The sequence below is a fragment of the Schistosoma mansoni genome (genome assembly GCF_000237925.1).
Source record: "Schistosoma mansoni, WGS project CABG00000000 data, supercontig 0062, strain Puerto Rico, whole genome shotgun sequence".
NCBI classification, from domain to species: Eukaryota; Metazoa; Platyhelminthes; class Trematoda; order Strigeidida; family Schistosomatidae; genus Schistosoma; species Schistosoma mansoni.
Genome location: NW_017386029.1, coordinates 132317 through 153135, shown reverse-complemented (window position 1 = coordinate 153135; position 20819 = coordinate 132317). Strand labels below are relative to the sequence as shown.

Genomic DNA, 20819 nt, shown 5'->3' with positions numbered 1-20819 from the left:
AATAATCCTATTACTAAAACAAATAATTGATAATTTCGTTTTTCAAAAATGACTTCACAAAATAACTCAGATATATAACTATTCAATATTTTACATATTTGAAAAGATGATAATCAACTGATTGTCATGACAACCTCTGTAAATATCTATCCATCAAACACAATGGAACAAAAGTAAATTAATTATCCTAGAAACAAAATAGTCACTAGAAATTAATTCAAAACTTTCCACATGAACGAGCAAAAACTTCTCCGTGAATTATAGCGAGTAGGCATAAACTTGTAAATCTTTCGAGTAGATAACTTTCTTTCCCGCCTCCTCAAAAAAAAAAATTAAAAACTTATTTTTTCTTCGTATAAGATTATCTTAGCCCTAGTAATAAATTCAGGTTCTCTAAGAATTCACAAGTACCATCTTATAGAAGTGTTCCAGGTGACTGGACTGAAAAAAACATAAGAGACAAACTAAAATTAATTTGCTTGTCGAGTAAATGACAATTTTTTGTTTTTTTGAAATCTACATGAGTATAACTTAACTCATTAGTTTGTAAAAAGTAAAAAAACAATATTCTATAGAGAATCATATAAATTTATTTGATTTCTTTGGGTTCATTTTGGCTACTTCTCGTACTTACTTACTTACTTACACCTGTTATCCCTCGCCGAGGAGCATAGGCCGCTCACCAGCATACTCCATCCAACTCTGTCCTGGGCAATCCTTTCCAGTTGACATTCATCCTTTTCATATCTGCTTCTATTTCCCGACGTCATGTGTTCTTTGGCCTTCCTCTTTTCCGCTTCCCTTCACCATTTCAAGTTAGGGATTGCCTCGTGATGCACATTAGTGATTTCCTTAGTGTATGTCTGATCCACTTTCAACGTCTTTTGCTAAACTCCGCTTGTAGCTCTTCTAGAGTTACTGCCGGTCTTAAGCCTGGGTAAGGGAGGAGGGTTGGGTATGGGGTTAGCGACCCCATCCCGTAGAAAAACTAACTCGCTAAAAAATACTAACCAAAAAAAATAATTCAAACCTACTTCTCGTAGTCTATAATATTTAATTTTCGAAGATTATTAATTTAGCTTGGGAATCCTACTAAAATAAGTTTATGTAACCGTATACTGGTTTCGTGTAGGATGAATACAAGTGACAGTAGAGAAACGAGATAAAAGTGCTGAAAATAAATCTCAGATGTTAAAGAAAGTTTCGAAATATCGACAAGATTAGCTTCGAAGAGAAAATAGGGGCGAGACTACATCGTTTCGTAGTGAAATAATGAACGATAACTAAGAATAACATAAGTTAATATTTGTCTTACATGAATACCTTTGATGATTTTTGAAGTTATGACAAATTAACTGGGAAGCCATAGTTCTGTCGTGACCGATTGTGACCGTTGTGTTGAACATCGTGGAGAGAAACAATAATGAGTAACGAAAGCTTCCCTTATATTAATGAATGCTAATGACTCTTAGTTTCTCAGTGGTTTTATTGTAATCTGTTGAAAAAATTGTTCAGTCATAATCTAATATTTTGATCAATGAGACTGTTCTTACTGTTATTGTGGCTTGTGTTGCTATTCGAGCCCAGTATCCTTCAATCTTCTTAAAACTTTGTCGATAATCAATCATTTATAAGTAAGCGTCAGCTTCTAACCTTGACGACATAAACTAATCTCAGATAGTTAAACGTGAATTTGTAAATCGGGAAATAATTTACAAACATTGTATTGATGTATTCAAATAAGAAAGCTTTAAAATATAAGGGTAGTGTGGTATTTTTACTAACTGATGATTCTTTTGTACCTGATTACATGCTGATTATGAAGTCAATATATAATACGTTCATTCGTGTTCATCTAGTCCCACCTTCCTTGAATAGTACTATTTCGGAAATTCTAAGTACACTAATTTGGATACTTCTAATTATTATAGGTAGACACTTAGGAGTTTGATTGTCCTTATGATTATGTATGGTACTCAACAATATCATCTTACGCTACATGATATGTGGGTGAATTTGATGGTATAGAGCCCAGTGCTGATAACTTGTAAAAATTGTATACTCTAAGCTGTAAGACTAGTTTTGGACTGGAATGTAGCAATATCTTAATCTTAGGGGCCTTTGTTGTTTCTGAATTCAACTCCTTCACAAAAATAAAGTGGAGGGGATGGATCAACTGACGATGAGTTCTTTAATCTCTTAGATGAACTAGGATTATTCAAAAACCTGTAGCTAGCAGCTCGGTGACAAACATAACCAGGTGCCATCAAGTTTCTACTAAACTTCCACTGATTAAGAGTTTCAACATGATAATCTCTCGATTTGGGGTATTTTAAATAAATTATTAATGTTGCCATAGGCTTTATATTTATTTGTATAACTAAACTAAAGCACTAAGTGAACAATAAGAGATGGTATTTTAAACGCTTAGTCTTTATTGCGATAAAACTTTAAAATATGACAGACAGAATGGAAAGAACATCTTCAGTCATATGTAGCTACTCATTGGGAATCCTACCTAGATATTATCTCACACCGAACTAATCACCCTATCTCACAAGTGGTTTTTAAGAATTTCAAGCGAAATAATGTATAGGGTTTAAGTGTCAAGAAAATCGATGCTGCAAAGCATCCGATTGACCAGTATTTTCGAGCTTTTAAGTCATCCCATACAAACAGTGGTCATGATACACGTTCAACAAAAATCTCTGAGGCTAGCTTTTGGCTGGGTTATTCACTTTTCTCTCCTGGGAAAAATAAACCAGATTAGTATTCATTCACCGTTGATTGACTGGTTTAAGTTACACTAGAAAATAATACATTCAAAGACTGAGTGGGATGTCCTATTGGGATCCCTCGGGGTTCAATATAATAGGACTTTCCAGTTCTAACGTGGACATATGGATTTTGTCAACAGATGCCATCAAACACACTTGTTGATGATACCACATGATGATCAGCACACTTTTTGGTGTGAATCCTTTTCACTGTAAACCCAAGAGCTTCGTTTGAGAATGGTGTCAAAAACTCATTTGTGTGGTGTTTAATTGTTGTACCAGATCGAGAGTAAACACAGCATAGAGAAGATTGGGAAAAGCCAGCTTGTTATCTTGTATCAAAGGTTGTTTGTGGATTGTGTGAATCTATAATAACATGGGCTGTTATGTAGTAGACGCATCAATAATGAGCCACCATACGGGTTTTTACATTGTACTCATCACATCATTACTGTAGAAGGCACATATATTACCTAGTTACTTACACCTATTACTCCCAGTGGAGCATAGGCCACCGACCAGCATTCTACAACCCACTCTGTCAAGGGCCTTCCTTCCTAGTTCTATCCAGTTGTTGCTCATTCTTCTCATATCTGTCTCTATTTCTCGACCTAATGTGTTCTTTGGTCCTCCTCTTCTCCTTTGGCCTTCAGGATTCCATGTGAGTGCTTGCCTCGTGACGTAGTTGGCTGCTTTCCTCAGTGTGTGTCCTATCCACTCCTAACGCTTCTTCTTGATTTCTTTCTCCATTGCAATTTCGTTTGTTCTCTCCCACAATAGGCTGTTGCTGATAGTGCCTGGTCAACGGATCCGAAGTATCTTGTGTAGACAATGGTCAATAAACACTTGTATCTTCTGGATGATGGCTTTCGTAGTTCTTCAATTTTCTACTCCATACAGTAGAACTGTCTTGACATTTGTATTGAAAATTCTGATCTTGGTGTTGGTTTGCAATTGTTTCGAGTTCCAGATGTTTTTCAGTTGTAAATATGCTGCTCTTGCTTTTCCGATCCGTGCCCTCACATCTGCATCTGATCGAACGTGTTCATCAATAATGCTGCCCAGATATGTAAAGGTCTCCACATCCTCCAAAGCTTCTCCATCAAGTGTGATTCGATTGGTGCATGTTGTGTTGTATCGGAGAATCTTGCTTTCCCCTTTGTGCATATTGAGACCTACTGCGATACTGGTCGTCTTCTCCTGCATTTATTGTTGCGTGTGTGATAGAAGTGCCAGATCATCTGTGAAGTCTAAATCTTCCAGCTGCATCCTAGTTGTCGATTGTATCCCGTGCTACCCTCCAGATATTCACGCCTCCATGTTCCAATCGATCACCAGGAAAAAGAGTAAGGGTGAGAGTAAGCAACCTTACCTGACACTGGTCTTTATTTCGAACGTGTCTTTCAAATGTTCTCCATGCACGACTTTGCAGTTTAATCCATCATAGGAATTCCATATGATATTGGCTATCTTAGGAACGCCGTAGTGTTGTTGAAGACTCCATAGTGTTGTCCCGTCCACGCTATCAAATGCTTTCTCGTAGTCAATGAAGTTGATGTAGAGTGATGAATTCCATTCAATTGATTGTTCTACAATGATCCGTAGTGTTGCGATTTGGTCTGTATACGATCGATCCTTACGGAATCCAGCCTGTTAGTCTCGAAGTTGGGCGTCTACGTAATCCTTCATTTTGTTTAGCAATACCCAGTTGAAGACTTTTCCTGGTATTGAGAGAAGAGTGATGTCTCTGTAGTTATCACACTTGCTGAGATCGCCTTTCTTTGGTATCTTGATCACAAGTCATTTTTTCCAGTCTATTGGTACTTGTTCTTCATCCCAAATCATACTGAAGAGGAGTTGCTCAAGCTCATGCTTGTTTAATAATGATTCACATTCTCGTGGAAATGTGGAACATGGCTTAACAAAGAATTGAAAGGCAGATTACACAGGTGAGCACGTGTTTGGTAAATGCTTATCCTCTGGTGAATTTCACATGTCTTTTGTCATGCCAAATGTTTTAATTGTGATACAAAAGGGACACATCAAGTCGATCTGTAAAGCTACCCTTCACTTTTATACTGGTGATGACAAACCATGTAGTTTCAATTTTATTATTTTAGTGTATACAATGGTCATTTATCTTCATCCACGACTTAGAAAGGTAATTTCCATTCTCTGGGGCGATTATATACGTTTCTTGAATCCATTCCATAACTCCATTGCTAACACGGACAGTATAGAATCATATATCAGTTCAGAATCAAATGAAGCCTTGTTAGCCTTGAATAAATCTGAAACTGAACTTCAGTCAAAACAAACTTATACTTCACGTGATGTTTGTCGAGTTGGCTGGAGGGACTCGTATTGAGAAAGTAATTGGAGCAGCACGGTGAATACGAGCGAATCATTGTGAGACAAACGTTTCTAATGAGCCAACTTTTTTTTCAATTTCTCATGTTATCCCACCAGATATGGGTTATCCTAATGATTCACATATTTTCTATGGAAATGCGGAGGTCGAGAGTTCCATGGCGTATCATTGATTGATGCGCGTTGACTATCCTTCACCTTGACAGGCATCGATGATCTGTTCGATATTCAGTGACATTTCACTGACCCTACAATATAAAAATGAGAAAAATATGTTTAATGGATGAAATCATGATCGAAATTGTGATTTAATTTCGATAGATGCTGACTTTTCTAGCGATCTATTATTTTCCGCCGACATTCCTGATAAACTTGAGGAAAATATTTCACAAGTATCAAATCCTGATGATATCATATCAAATGTTATTTGTCCTCATAATGTGTTTGGTTCTGGTGGAAAACCTGGTCAGTGTGAGGTGCAAGTTCTAAATGGACTGAAACCTAGTTACAGTTCTCATATCAAGTGTTGTTTATCCTCATCAAGAAGTCACTTCTAAAAGATCACCCAGTCAGTGTAAGAAATATGTTTCAAGTAAGGCCACATTAATTGTAACTTGTGGGTGTGAAGATCTAACATTATTTATTATAGAAGGATTGTAGTGACCTACTTTTGTGACGAGAACGCGGTCGGTATAATGGAAACAATTATTATTGTAAGCAGTTGTACCAGTGATTGTTTTACTGTATTTGTCTGTTTAAGTTTACCAAAGACATACGTTCTTCCGTTGCCCTTAACCTTTCACAAACTCGCATATGCTCGGTAGTTCCGCTTGTAAACTTTGGCACGTCACGGTATTCATTCGATACCACGAGATCGCCAACAAATATAGCTTGTTGCAACTGTCAGCAGCCTTCTGGTTTTTGGCCTACGTAGGGATCCGACTCGATGTCTGGCACGTAATCTTATTGTGGTGGTGATCACAGTCAATCGGGACTCCATACCAACTACAGGGTAATGTTGGAAAAGCTATGGTTCGAATCCTATATATCAATGATTTCAGTACACACAACCGATATGCCGATCAAATACAATTCCAGGAGCCATATGAATCTGTTCCAATTTCGGTTCGTAATACTAATACTAATGAGTACTTTCTAGATCGCACATAGTTTACATGCAATACACTGTAGGACAGACATATGATGAACTTGAGGAGAAGAAGCACAATCGATTACAGAGATTAGGATTCTCATTAAGCTGTGGCGGATGTGGTATTTGTACGGACTAACGATTCTTTTGTAATTGATTGCCCACTGATTTTGAATTCCAAATATAGTACGTTCATTTGTGATCATCCAGATCTATTTACCATACATTGATCATTTCGCGCATTCCTAGTTAGGACAATAACGCGAATACTTCCAATTATAGCAGTAGACTCTGAGTTAATTCCTGTGATCCTTTATTAAGTAATCTTTTCTGAACGAATTCCTGATTCAGTGATAACACTTACATCCAACCTTAATTCACTGGTCACAATGGATTAGTCGATTAAAAAGAATCACAAACGTGAAATGCAGAGGAGTTTATCAGAATGCCTTACAACCGGGAAACGAATTTCAAAAGGCCAGCGAAGCGAATCAACAACTGGAAGAAGAGTGTGGAATGTTCTCTAGCAGTCCTGGGTCACTGGAAAGAACCGAAAATGCCTAATTTTTGAAATCTCAGATAAATAAAGTATGCAACTAAGTTAGTATATCATCACCTTTCTTGAACAAAGAATATATTGAAAATGCCTGCTTTTTGTAACTTGTAAAATACTAAGACAAAATGGGAAAAATTAAAGTCAGCAATTAGTCATATATCATGCAATGATAGAATGACATGAATGACGCAAGAGTTACGTGTAACAATAATAACAGTATAAATAAATTGCTATTGTCAAGAGTGTGTTAAAAATTCTATTTATGTACTCGAATCGTAAAAGTTCATCGCTTGTTGACTTAGCGCAGTATGGTATGACGCAAAATAATGATATAGCATAACAAACATTTTAACGTCATGCTTGTACTAACGAGTTATATTGAAGCGGTATATTTATGCAGAAAAAAGTCCATGTAGAAAATGGGGTTTTATAAAGTGACCATGACTCGTATATATGAATGTTTGGTGTGTTTTGAAAATCTGTGACATCAAAAAATGCGCTCGAATTCATGTAGCTGAAAATGAAAATTAAGAGCATAGTATGCAGAAAAGGGAAAAACTTGTAGTTAAATATAAATGTGTGAAATTGTGATGAGTAAGTCGGACTAATAGCTACGTTACTACGACGAATAAGGGATAGTGATCGTCTAAACTATCGGGTGATTACGCATACAAAATGTTCATGATGATTCCTAATCAGTGCTTCGGCCAGTGTATTCGTTTGTTCAACCTGGTTATTTTTTCGAATGATTTTTAGTGCCCCGAAATCTGACTCCAATAGGATCATATGTTGATCGCTATCGAAATATATATATTGTCAATCCTCGTATATAATCATTGACTTATATTGCGCTAGTGAATAACGGAATTAATTTAGCTAAATACGAGAATGAATTTTAAATACGTATATTTTGTACAATCGTTGGTCGGAAAGAGGAGCAGAACGAAATGACGCGCGATGGAGAAGGCTAGTGAGTCAACTCGATTTAATTAAGCGTTAATTAACATTTATAGCCACATAAAAATCAGTTACAGACATGTGATGGGTAAGATAAGAAATGCACTCACATGCGCTCACCTAAAATCAGTGGGAGTATATAAGCAAATAAGTGACAAGGTCAAAATGTCGTTTAAGGAGAATGAATAAATGGGCTTGTCCTGAAGCTAGAACAAGATATCTAGGCTTAACATAGTAACCGACACTACAGATTTTGTAGGCGTTACGGATTGTTACGTAAGAAGACTGTCTCTACTGTCTACATCAAAAACTATGTGGACGGGTTTTATCTCGATCGTGTTGACAGTACCAGTGTATCTATGCTTACTAACAGTAACAACCATATCGATTCTACTAGCGGTTCTGTATGGAGCATCATAATTAGGGCCGTTATCGTTGTCTGGGGGAGAGGTGGTATTCCTAGTTCGCTCACGTTATGTTTAAGACGTTACATAGTCATAATTTCGTGCCAAATGACACCTCTTGTTTCTTCTAAAAAGGCCAGAATAGTGGCCAAATAGGTCCCTATTCAGTTTATGGAAGGGAAAAGTCGATGCACAAGGTTTTCTTTACAAACATAAAAAGTACACAACATTCAATATGGAATAATAGGAAAATGAATGTCTACGCAAGATAAGGAAGTTAACATACATTTGTGTACTATTGTTAAGACATTATCAAGATGTTTCCTGTAAACTTTTAATTATTCAACTCAAGTTATTAACTCAGCATCCTCCTAGAACTGACTTCCACTTATGATTGTACACTTTCTTCCCGTAACCCATACTATTATACGAACAGTGGAGCACGTTTTGGTTAAGTCCTCTACCTGATTACAGCAGAATACAGTATACAACTAGTGGCAGTCGAACGTATAGAAGTCCACAGCTGCAAATCAGGTGGAAAGATCAGGGGAATTGGTGATTGGGTCAGAACCAAAATTGTACAGAAAAACATGGGTACTTATAACTGTTAGTGTTGGCTAAAACATAATTATAATTCAGTCAATCTGCAAGGAGGTAAGTTATTTTGATGTGGGTTTGTTCTCTGAGCTGGATGGTTTGGTCGTGGAGCTTTCATCGTCCTTCTGAACGACATCGTCAGCACAAACTTCGGGTAGAAGTGAAGTGTTTGAATTTCTCCACATGTGATTCACATCTTGTCCTGTGTACCTCGATGTTGATTGGTTCTTATCGACCTTAAATCTGTCAGGTCACTCAGGTCAATCAGCAATAAACAAACATATTGAAATCAATCCAATTTATCAACCAATCAAGAAAACTATGCGGAAACATAGGGACAAAAATCAAACCAATAGGAGATACAACCAAAACGAAGAAATAAACAATGGCAGATTTAAGGTCAATAAGAACCAGTCAACATCGAGGTACACAGGACAAGATGTGAATCACATGTGGAGAAATTCAAACACTCCACTTCTACCCGAAGTTTGTGCTGATGATGTCGTTCAGAAGGACGGTGAAAGCTCCACGACCAAACCATCCAGCTCAGAGAACAAATCCATATAAAAATCACGCGCCTGGGCTACAAATCTTCTCCACCATCTCAAAATCATACGAGGTAAGTTATGTTATTGTCAAATGGTATCATGCCACCTTGGTGTCCTAGAAAGCACTGTCAGTTTCTGACTGGATGGAATCTCTTCGACTCCCTTAGAGCTTTCGCCTGGCTTCTCGAAGCCATGCCAACTCTTTTCAGGTTTGATTGACCATCTATTTATTTTAAAAAATGAATTCCTTCTTTTTAACTTTAGGATGACTAAAGATGCATGTGAATTGACACCTGATGGCCGGACAGAGCATGGCAAAATCGTGTCCCATCAACATGGCATCCAGTGTTTCACTCACTGCCCCTTCTCAGATATTCTTGTTTAATTTTCTCACCTTCCACTCTCTTACTAGCTCTTATCCCCATGACGAGGGTATGTACAACAAGTTCTGTGGGATAATTTTTTGAGAGAAGTTAGATGCCGCCGAGATAGGGCACCAAGCTGGCAAGTAGATTCTATGAGGATGCTGATGTGACAACTTAGACTGTTATAGTAACAAGGGGGACTTTTCGTTATGAAGTGAAAAGTTCATTCGGTGTTCATAGTTCTGTTCAGGAAACTAACTCTATTGGAAAGCACTCTATATCCTATTTGTAAATTATCTAACCTCAAGCTTTACTAAAAGGATCCTAGCAGCCCTATAATTGTTTGTACTTAAAGTGGTGAGTGTGACTTTCAATTTGCAATGTAAGTGCCTAATCACACCATTGAAAATCGGAATCTAGAAAAGTTTGTGTATGTGTTATGTACCCAGGCGTCCAGTAAGTAGCTGAGAGTCATAGTCCTCAAACTGTAACTCCATGGAGAAAATATTCTGGGGAATGATTATTCTGAGGTCTTACTATAGTTGTTTGTGTTTCCGGGACGAAACGATCTACAACCGTATCACTATTGGATCGCAATTAAAGCAACTGATCTTTTTCAGAGCCCTGCAGTAAACGACATGGGTGAATGTTGTAGTCCATTTAAGGAGACATGAGTTCAATTCATTTACGCGTATATCCCCTCCCAAATTTTCCCCCCCGTCTTAAGTCCAGAGCTAATGAGGTCATCATTAGTAATCAGTCGGACAGGGGTAAGTGGTTATTTTGTAAATATTTGCAAAAGGATAAACCATTATGTTCTCCAAATTAAACATATGGAAAACAATGATGGGCATTTTACAACCTTATGAAGAAAAAAGTACAGGGCTGAATATATCAGACCAGGAATTTTAATGGTCCTAAGTTCTCGTAATGGGGTTGCTAACCTAATGTCTGAAACCCCGAACTAGTTTTTTTTTAAAAATCAGACACATCTCTGGTCCTAGATAGTTTCATTAACCTGTCCTACGATGACATAAGGCAACATGAAGTTAGGAGTCTTCATTATCACAGAAATCATAGAATGTTCAAATTCAAGTGAATTTTCAAGTCCATATAAATTCAAATTCGGATTCCTCAAAGAAGGAGCTACAGGTATCACGGATTAATACGAGATATTTAGGAGAGTTACAGAGCTTCGTCAGGGACTTAAACCACTGGGAATTGGTAACTACTTGACAAAGCGATTGTAGGATCAACACACGAGTCTGATTAGTTTTAGATGACTGGTCATTGATATCAAGTCGAATATCATAAGGTTTTTCCTTTGACCTGAAAAGTTACCAAGGTATCTCCATTCTTCACGAGGGTTCATTTAACAACAGTAAATACAGAAGAGTAGGAGTGAACAGCCATGGTACATTGACTTAAAAAATTCTCCATGATTCCCTCATCAATCTTCCTACTGTGAAAAAGACATCCATATTACTCTTTGTGATGCGCTCGATATCCAGTGAAGTTTGAGGTTTAGAATGACCTTGAATTTGAGAGGCATTTTAACATCTGTCTTTCGGATGAGTTCTAAAAGGACTTCGGTAAGTCAGAAAGCACTAAACTCTTAACAGTCACGTGCATGGCAGAATGTTTCCCGCAAAAAAACTGTCGAGAAAAAGCCACGCAACCAGTCTCCTAAAGATAAGGGCCTGGAGTCTCCCGAAGTAACAATATTCGAATTTAAATCATGATTTAGACTCAAAACTTAGACTGGTGTACTAGATATCCTGGTTCATCACCTGAGTTAGCAAACCCTCTGTCATCCAAATGGAATTTTAAGATAGTATCCTGGAATGTCAACGGCATACGGGCTGTCATTAAAGTATTTATGTGGCTTAACTTTTGAATATTTCTAGAATAATGGCATGGAGTATATTAAGAAAGAAAATGCAGATATATTTTGTATACAAGAGACTAAGTGCCCTTTGCATAAAATTCCATCTGAAGCCAAAGTTCCATCATACCAATCATTTTGGTCGTCTGCAGACAAGGCCGGATATGCGGGAACAGCTTTATTTTCGAAAATCTCTCCGATAAAAGTGACGTATGGTATAGGCAAGAAAATGCATGACGATGAGGGGCGTGTTATTACCGCAGAATACGACAAATTTTACCTAGTTACTGCTTGTAAGTGCAATTTACTCTTACTTAAATGAAAGATGTGCCAAACTCAGGACAGGGGTTGATTCGTCTACCATATCGTGAAAAGGAATGGGATCCTGATTTCCTTGAATACCTGCGCAAACTTGATTCTACAAAACCTGTCATCGTTTGTGGTGACCTTAACGTAGCTCACGAGGAGATCGGTAAGTTATTCAGGCTATCTGAGATACATGCTGTTACTTTTCTCCTATAATTATGATTTTTATGTTTCTATCCCTCGAAAATATCATTTATTTTTATGTAGTGTTAATCATAGAGTTCTATTGAACCTAGGGTTTCTTACAAGTAAAAGTAATGAGTGGATGCTAAGTGAATTCCTACTTACTGCTCCTTCTCGAGGGAGGTGCTTGTTTTTTACAGCATCGAGGGGACGGGATTATTATTTATTTATTTATTTATTTAAACATATATATATTGGTACAAAAGGGCACCAGGTACATATGCGCCACACAAAATAATGAAGGTAGGAAGAGAAGGGATGAAAAGATAAGGCGGACTGAAATGTACAACCAGAAGACTCTTTCAGTTAGGAAAGTTAGAACCATTCTTTATGTAGAAAGTAAAAGAAGGTTGCAGCAGGATCGCCACTGGCTTCTATTCTGAGCCATATCTGATAACGTCTCTAGCCACTGTGTTGCACCATCTCTCGGACCCCAACCAAGGAGTCGTGAAGGACCAACAGAAGCTAGCCCTTTGCAGCTCTCTTTCATGCCACGACACCATGTCATACACTGACCTCCTCTCCGCTTTTTCCAACCAGTCCCAGAGTCGGCAAATAATGCACGACGTGGAAGTCTCTGGGACGACATTCGTAAAACATGTCCAAGCCACCGAAGTCGGTGTTTCAAGATGGTGACACCAATTGAATTATCGTCTCTGCGCCCGAACACACGATGCCGAACCTCTGCATTACTAACATGGTGTTGCCACTGGATGTCAGCAATCCTTCGGAGACAACGATGATCGAACACAGAGAGACGTCTAACATCCTCAACTCGGAGAGGCCAGGTTTCACAAGCATAGAGCAAAACTGCTCTCACCGACGCGTTGTAGATCCGACCTTTTACAGCCAGACTAACATCACGAAGGCGCCAAAGATGGCCCAGATTGGCATAAGCCGCTCTGGCTTTCATTATACGTGCACCAATCTCATCACTCACGCCACCACCAGCACTTATGTAGCTACCTAGATACACGAACTTCTCAACTACTTCGATCTCCTCACCATCCAGGGTGAGTACAGGATTAGAATCCTGCCAGTCTTGTAGGAGTACTTTGCACTTGGAGGGTGCAAAGCACATGCCGTACCTGCGGACACTGATTGCCAACTGATTAAGTGCTGATTGCATGCCTTGGGCATTATCGCACAGTAAGACAATATCATCCGCATACTCAAGGTCGAGAAGTCGTTCTCCAGGCAACAGATCCACACCGCCATTACTTACATCCACCAGAGCTGTTTCCAGGATGTCGTCGATGGCAAAGTTGAAGAGGAATGGTGAGATCGGGCAACCCTGCCTAACCCCACTGCTCGAATGGAACAAGGGAGAAAGGTGGTTGTATGCCCTCACTCTGCCTGAGGTGTTCGTATACAGGGCCTTTAAGATGTTAATGAACTTCTCAGGCACACCCTTCTTCAATAGACAATCCCAGAGAACAGTCCTGTCCAACGAATCGAAGGCCGCCCTGATATCAAGAAACACTACGATTGTTGGCCTGCGATAAGTATGACGGTGTTCTAACATTTGGCGGAGGGTGAAGATGTGATCAATGCATCCTCGACCAGAACGAAAACCAGCCTGCTCCTCGCGAGTCAATCGTTCTCGGGTTTTAAACAACCTACGAAGAATGATAGAAGCCAATAGTTTGGACGCAATCGAAAGTAGACTTATCCCCCGATAGTTATTGCAGGAACAACGTGAACCCTTTTTAAAGATAGGGACGACTATTGACTCATTCCATGATGTTGGAACACTTTCTTGCTCTCAAACCTTTCCAAACAACACAGTCAATTCCTTAGTCAGAAAGTCGCCACCATCTTTAAAAAGAGCCGGAGGTAAGTCATCTGGGCCAGGTGATTTGTAACGTTTCAAGAGTTGGAGTTCCTTGCGGACTTCCGCCTCGTTTGGTGGAACAGTCGTCGCCGGCCATGGGGGGCAGGACAAACTGGTTGATGTTGCCGGAGCAGCAGGCCAGTTGAACTGCCCTTCGAAAAATTCCGCCCATCGTCCAAGACGTCGGGAGATGTTAGTGATTGGCATCCCATCATCCTCGTAGATTGTTTCACTCACACCAGACTTGCTGCCAGTGGCTCGGATGAGTTGGAAGAGCTTCCGGCAGTTACCAGATGCAGCTGCTGCTTCCATCTCATTAGCACGCTCCGACCACCAGGCTTCCCGGTCCTTACGCAAGCTTTGCCCGATTTCATTACGTAACAGCCTTCGTTTGTGGTCAAACTCACGGTCACCCGGAGTAGACCGACGGGCTTCCATCAGTTGTAAGGAGCCAGAAGAAACCCAGTGCTTGTAAGCGGGACGTTTCGCGAAGCCGCAAGCGGCTTTACTCGCCATTTTCATGGCGTCGTGAAGATGCAACCAATGCTCATCTATACTTTTCGGTGGGATGGTAGCTAGCCTATAAGCTAGCTCCGCTCGATACTTACTTGCAACAGAAGTTGCAGCCAGTTTACTAATATCAATCCGTTGGTGGTGGTCAATCCTTCGGCCACTGAAAAGTAAGGTGAGATTGGCGCAGACCAGGGCATGATCAGACTCCAGATAGGTACTTCAAAAGGAGCGGCAGTCTTGTACACAACCACGCCAGCGGTAGCTGATCGCGATGTGATCAATCTGAGTCCAGGCTTGGGATGCAGAGGGAGGACGCCAGGTGGCACACCGGCGATGACTGTGCCGGAAGTTAGTGCTGGCCAGAAACAGGTTGTGGTCTGTGCACAGTTGTAGCAAACGGTCCCCGTTATCTGTCCTGCGACCAACAAGTCCCCATCGGCCACCTAAACGACTCTCTTCTGTGCCTAGACGCCCGACCTGTGCATTCAAGTCTCCGGCTAGTACTACAATATCTGTCGAACACGCTTTCTGGAGAAGAACTGTTAACTGATGGTAAAAACTCATCCTTGATTGCATCCGGGCTGCAATCTGTCGGGGCATAGGCGGAGATGACGAAAAGACACCGTTTCTCACGCCGATTTCTTCTCACTTTGATGGAACTTTCTAATCTAACAGCACATAACACAGTGAGTAGGACTTCCCTGGCAGAGGCTATATATTCGCTGGCCATGTGAGAGCATTTCGAGAGGGAGAGTAGACTCTCCCCACTCTCGGCCGTACCAGGGCATTTGGGGGCGGGATGCGAATACCCGGTGCTCTAACCCGGTTAATGGGTACGGGAGATTCACTTAGGGAAGTTGAAAAACGGTGCATATGAGTCCTGAGATCCCGAGGGAACAAATGACGTGAATGTATTTTCGGTCACTGGATACCAAGAGGTCGCATATCCTAACGTTCCACTTTCTTGTAGAGTGGCTACCTAAGAAGACCACCAGCTTTGGTTTGGGCAGTCCGCAAATAAATCTAATGCTAATCACAATAAAAGGGTTACTCTTGCTTCAAATCCGATCATCATAAATTATATCCTCAATGACTTGGTAACAGTCACCTTACATTGTGCTACTTGTCTATTCTCTTTCATTCTCATTTTATTTACTCTTTTATTCTCCACCTCATACAGCAGCTCACTTATGGTGGATATTCTGTCCTATCTAAACGATCTCAAGTCACTGACTGGTCAAATTCTGAAACAATATTTCTAGGACCATGTTTACCATTCAAACTGGTCTCCTTCAGCGTTCGCACAGTAGTGCGAATCGGACAGCAAATAGGTTTAGCCGTCTTTAGAAAGTCTTAAAATTGACGTCTGTCTGGACATCGTTCAGTTTTGCTAGTGTTGGTGTAGCACTAAGCGCTAGATGTGATGCGATGCTAATCGATTGGATCACCATTAACAGTCGGTTATGTGCTATCAGATTAGAAAGCTCCATCAAAATGGGGGAGAAATCGGTGTGAGTAACGATATTTTTCCGTTATCTCCGCCTACATCGTGACAGATTGCAACCTGGATGCAATGAAGGATGAATTTTACCATCAGTTAAGTGTTCTACAGAAAGTAGAACAGAACAGTAGAAGACTGTTCGGTCCCGACCGTTGCTGCTACCTTGACGCGGTGGTCGGGCTTGCCTATCGCGATGATCCAATCGAGCTATGCTGGCTGGAACAATCGTTCCTCAAGGTCATACCATGCCAGACAGGTCGGTTGAAGAGCGGTAAGACTAAAAGCAGCAATCCCAAGGTCCGAAGGCGAAGTAGTACTGCTGACTGTACAGAGGTGTGACGGCAGTAAGGTGTTTCCTTCAGACAACCAGCATGACGCCCCCAAATGCCCTGGTACGGCCGAGAGTGGGGAGAGTCTGCTCTCCCTCCCGAAATGCTTTCACATGGCCAGCGAATATATAGCCTCTGCCAGGGAAGTCCTACTCACTGCCTTCTCGTGGCGGGGGTGTTGTTTACGAAAGTGAGAGGACGAAAAGCGAATTTCCAGCGCTTTAACCGGATTGGTGGACACGGAGGGTCCACCTAGGGGAGTTGGAAAACCCTGATTCCAAACCAATGGTGCACATGGGCTCCAGTATCCTGAAGGAACGAATGGCGTATGAACTAATCGTTGGTCACCGGCTACCATGGGATTGCATCTCCTCACGATGCTCCACTGCCTTGTGGACTAGACCTTCAGGTCAAAGGCTCCGGGTGTGGCCCCCTAAGAAAACCACCTGCTTCAGTCTGGGCACCTGGGCAGTATCACAGCCCTCACTCAAATCGAATGAGATTTGTGAGGCGCATATATATCTGGTGCTTCCTTGTACCAATATTTATGTGTTTAAATAAATAAATAAATACCAGCATGACAGAGATGCTGCCTTCTCACAAGGAGGGGTGGGGTTAGAAAAGGTCGACCCTAAAAATGCACACCTCGCCTTATCCCACGGATTTCCGTCTCCGGCGGTAAGGACCTTTGAAGAACGGAGCTAACACGTCAAAAATCCCCCACAAAAAGGCCGTGCGTGACCGGCCTCAAGCAGTTGTCCCTTGGGCACTGCGGTCACGCTCCCAGGTCGTTATGACCAAAACTAATCCAACTTCCTTTTCAGGTCCCTCAAGAAATATCCTTCCACGGTGTGGGCAGCCAGGAAGTGATATTAGCCCTCATACCCATAACTGCACACGAGACCAAGTTGGTCACTTTCAAATCCCTCTACAGAAAGTACGTTTGACAGATATTGTGGTACTACCGGGAGACTTGGATCCACAAGTTGAGCATCTGGGAACAGAGGAGAGTCGTTTATGTAGCCAATGGGGACTCGTTGGTTGCAGGTCAGATAACAGCGACCGCGTACTGAGACTGCGCGCAGGCTATAACCTTTTTCTGGCTATCACTGACTATCGGCACATTCATCACCAATGTGTTACCTGGCATCCTCCCTCTGCATCTCAAGCCTAAACGAGGGTTAATCACATCTCAGTCAGCTGCCGCTGATGTGATCGTGTACGAGATTGCTGCTCCTTTTAAAGTGCTTATCTGGAATCTGATTATGTCCTTGTTCGCACTAATCTTATCTTGCGTTTCAGTAGCCAACAAATTGATAACCCTAAACAAATAGATGTCAGCGAATCGGTTTCAGCTTTTGTTACAACTAAATGTCAAACCAAGATAGGTTCAAGGCTGGCTATCAACTCACCGAAAAGTATAGATTATCATTAGCTGCAATTGCATGACTCAATGAAATTGGCGAGTAAAGTCTCTTGTGGTTTCGCGAAATGTCCTACTTATGTACACTGGGTTTCTACAGGCCCCTCACAACTCTTTGAAGCATGTCGGTCTACTTCGGCTCAAAGCTTTTTATTACATCCAAACTATTGGCTTACGTCATACTTTGTGGATTGTTCGAAGCCCGAGAAAGATTGACTCTCCAGAAGTAGGCTGATTTCCGTCCTGGTTGAAGGTGTATTGACCATATCCTTACCCTCCGCCAAATGAAAGAACACCGTTATACTTATTACAGCCTAACAATTGTAGTGTTTCTTAACGTCGGGACAGCCTTCTATTCGTTGGACAGAACTGTTCTTTGGGATTATCTACTGAAGAGGAGTGTACCTGAGAAGTCTACTGGCATCTTCAAAGCCTTATATACAAACACTTCAGACAGTGTAAGGGCATACAACCATCTTTCTCCATTGTTTTATTTTAGCAATGGGCTCAGGCAATGTTGCCTAATCTCACCATTCCTCTTCAACTTTGCCATCGATGACGTTCTGGTGACAGATCTGATGGATGTAGGTAATGGTGGTGTGAATCTGTTACCTGTAGAAAGACTTTCTAACCTTTTCGGATGATATTGTCTTAATGTGCTATGTGGTACCTAAGCTATACAATCCGCACTTAATCAGTTGGCAATCAGTGTCCGTAAATGTGGCATGTGCTTTTCACCTTCCAAGTGCAAAGTACTTTTACAAGACTGGCAAGACCCTGATTCCTGCACTCGCCTTGAGTAGTGAGCAGATAGAAATAGTCGAGAAGTTCGTGTATCTGGGTAGCTGCATAAGTGCTGGTGGTGGCGTAATGGCTCAAAATAGAAGTCAGTGGGGATTTTGCTGTAATTTTCTTTTACTTTCTTCATTTAAGCGATATTAACCTCTCTAATAGGAAGAATCACTTCTGGTTGTATTTTTCTCAATTGAACTGCCGCTCCCATTATCAGTATTTTTTCTACTCCCACTCGTTTTTTATTATACTCACTTCCCTTTCTCTCTGCACAACTTCATTTTTTTTATTATGTGGCGCATATATATTTTGGTATATCTTTGTACCACTATTTATGTTGAAACAAATAATTTATTAAAGCATAGAAGATCTTTTCATTCTGAAGTAACTCGATATCTCCATTCTTCTGTAAAAGCAGCAGTGGTGATTTTCAGCAACCTTCAGGAGGATGTTAAGAAAGACTAGTGGATTTTAATAGCTTTGATATTGATGGATAGGTAGATCGTGCGAAAACAGTAATATAATCACAGTTTGTGCCACTGCGAATTCGTTTGCAAACACTGTTAAGGAATGATTTCGAATAATGCAACTGCTCGACTAGGTTGTGGCATATTAAGAACCATACCATTCATTTAGAAATTTTCAGTATTCCAGTTGTGTTCAGTAAGTTTGAACTAAGTATCTTGTCCAAATATCCGAAAATGTGCACTAACCGGATTCCCTCCGCTTAAATTCATACCAAGTCTTTCTTTTCATTGTTGAACACTAAAATGACTACATGTCATGTATGTGCCGTTCTGTGAGGATCACTAGTATTCTTTCTACTTAAACAGATCTAGCTCGACCAGAAACAAATCATAAAACTGCTGGATTTACTGATCAGGAGCGATCAGGTTTCACAAAATTGTTATCGTCAGCCAATTTAATTGATACCTATCGTCATTTTTACCCAGACCGTCGAGGAGTGTATTCTTTTTGGAGCTATCGAACAGCAGCGCGCTCAATCAATAATGGGTGGTAAGTCCCTCTCTCTTTATAATTAATATTTCGTGTTGATAATTATAATAATGACAAATTTATTCTTCGTGAAAATACCTTGATTAGATATAAACAGAGAAAGCCAAGACGCAAGCTGAATGTGCAGAAGCAAGTGAAGAAGAGCATTAGAGCCGACATGCAGAAATACGTGGAAGACTTAGCAGCGACAGCAGAAAAAGCTGCAAGAGAAGAAAATATCAGGCAACTACATTATATAACGAAGAAACTAGCAGGCAAATATAGTATAGTATATAGTATATATAGTATAGTATAGTATATAGTATATATGGTTGTGCCCAAGATGAAACTGAAGCTAAAGAAACACAAATACAAAATGCAATTAACATCAGTCGAACAAGAGCAACGAAAGTCAAGGCACAAGCTGAATGCACAGAAGCAAACAAGCAAGTGAAGAGGAGCATTAGAGTCGACAAGTAGAAATATGTGGGAGACCTAGCAACGATAGTGGAAAACGCTGCAAGAGAAGGAAATATGACACAACGAAGAAACTAGCAGGCAAATATAGTAAACAAGAGAGACCAGGCAAGACAACCACGGAGATCTAAGAGCAAAGGAACAGATCGGTAAAATACTTTGAGGAACTCTTGAATATGCCAGCTCCACTGAATCTACTAGACATCGAAGCAACACACACAGACCTTCCCACAGCTATCACTCGACCAACGATGAAAGAAATCAGGATGGCCATCAGACAAATCAGGAGTGGGAAAGCAGTAGGACCTGACAATATACCAGCCGAAGCACTAAAGTTGGACCCAGAAGTAATTGCAAACATGCCTCACATTCTATTCTGGGAGATTTGGGGGGAAGAACAAGTCTCACCGACAGACTGGAGAAAAGGATAGCTTATCAAGATATCAAAGAAAGGAAATCTGAGCAAATGTGAAAACTACAGAGGAATATCACTAACACCTACCCGGTAGAAATTTCAACAAAGTGATGCTGAATTGGATGAAAGATTCAGTAGACTTCCAGCTTCGAGATCAACAGACCAGATTCCGTAACGATCGGTCGTGCACAGACCAAATTGCGACACTACGGATCACCGTTGAACAATCAGTTAAGTGGAACTCGTCACTATACATCAACTTCCTTGATTATGAGAAAGCATTTAACAATGTGGATAGAAGAACATTATGGAACCTTCAACGACACTATGGAGTGAGTCGCTGAGAACAACGTCAACATCATCCGAAATTCACACAACGGA

The 20819-nt window shown here is 40.6% G+C and overlaps 1 protein-coding gene across 1 annotated transcript; it reads left to right on the top strand.

Annotated features, from left to right (window-relative positions):
• Positions 1-11295: 11295 nt before the first annotated feature.
• Smp_051320 (ap endonuclease, putative) lies at positions 11296-19571 on the top strand (the record flags this gene model as incomplete). The annotated part of the gene is made up of 6 exons (XM_018790526.1): positions 11296-11316; positions 11347-11439; positions 11472-11597; positions 11632-11902; positions 11935-12081; positions 19384-19571. The coding sequence occupies 6 exons, from the start codon at positions 11296-11298 to the stop codon at positions 19569-19571; spliced, it is 846 nt and encodes a 281-aa protein (XP_018646159.1).
• Between the last annotated feature and the right edge of the window lie 1248 nt (positions 19572-20819).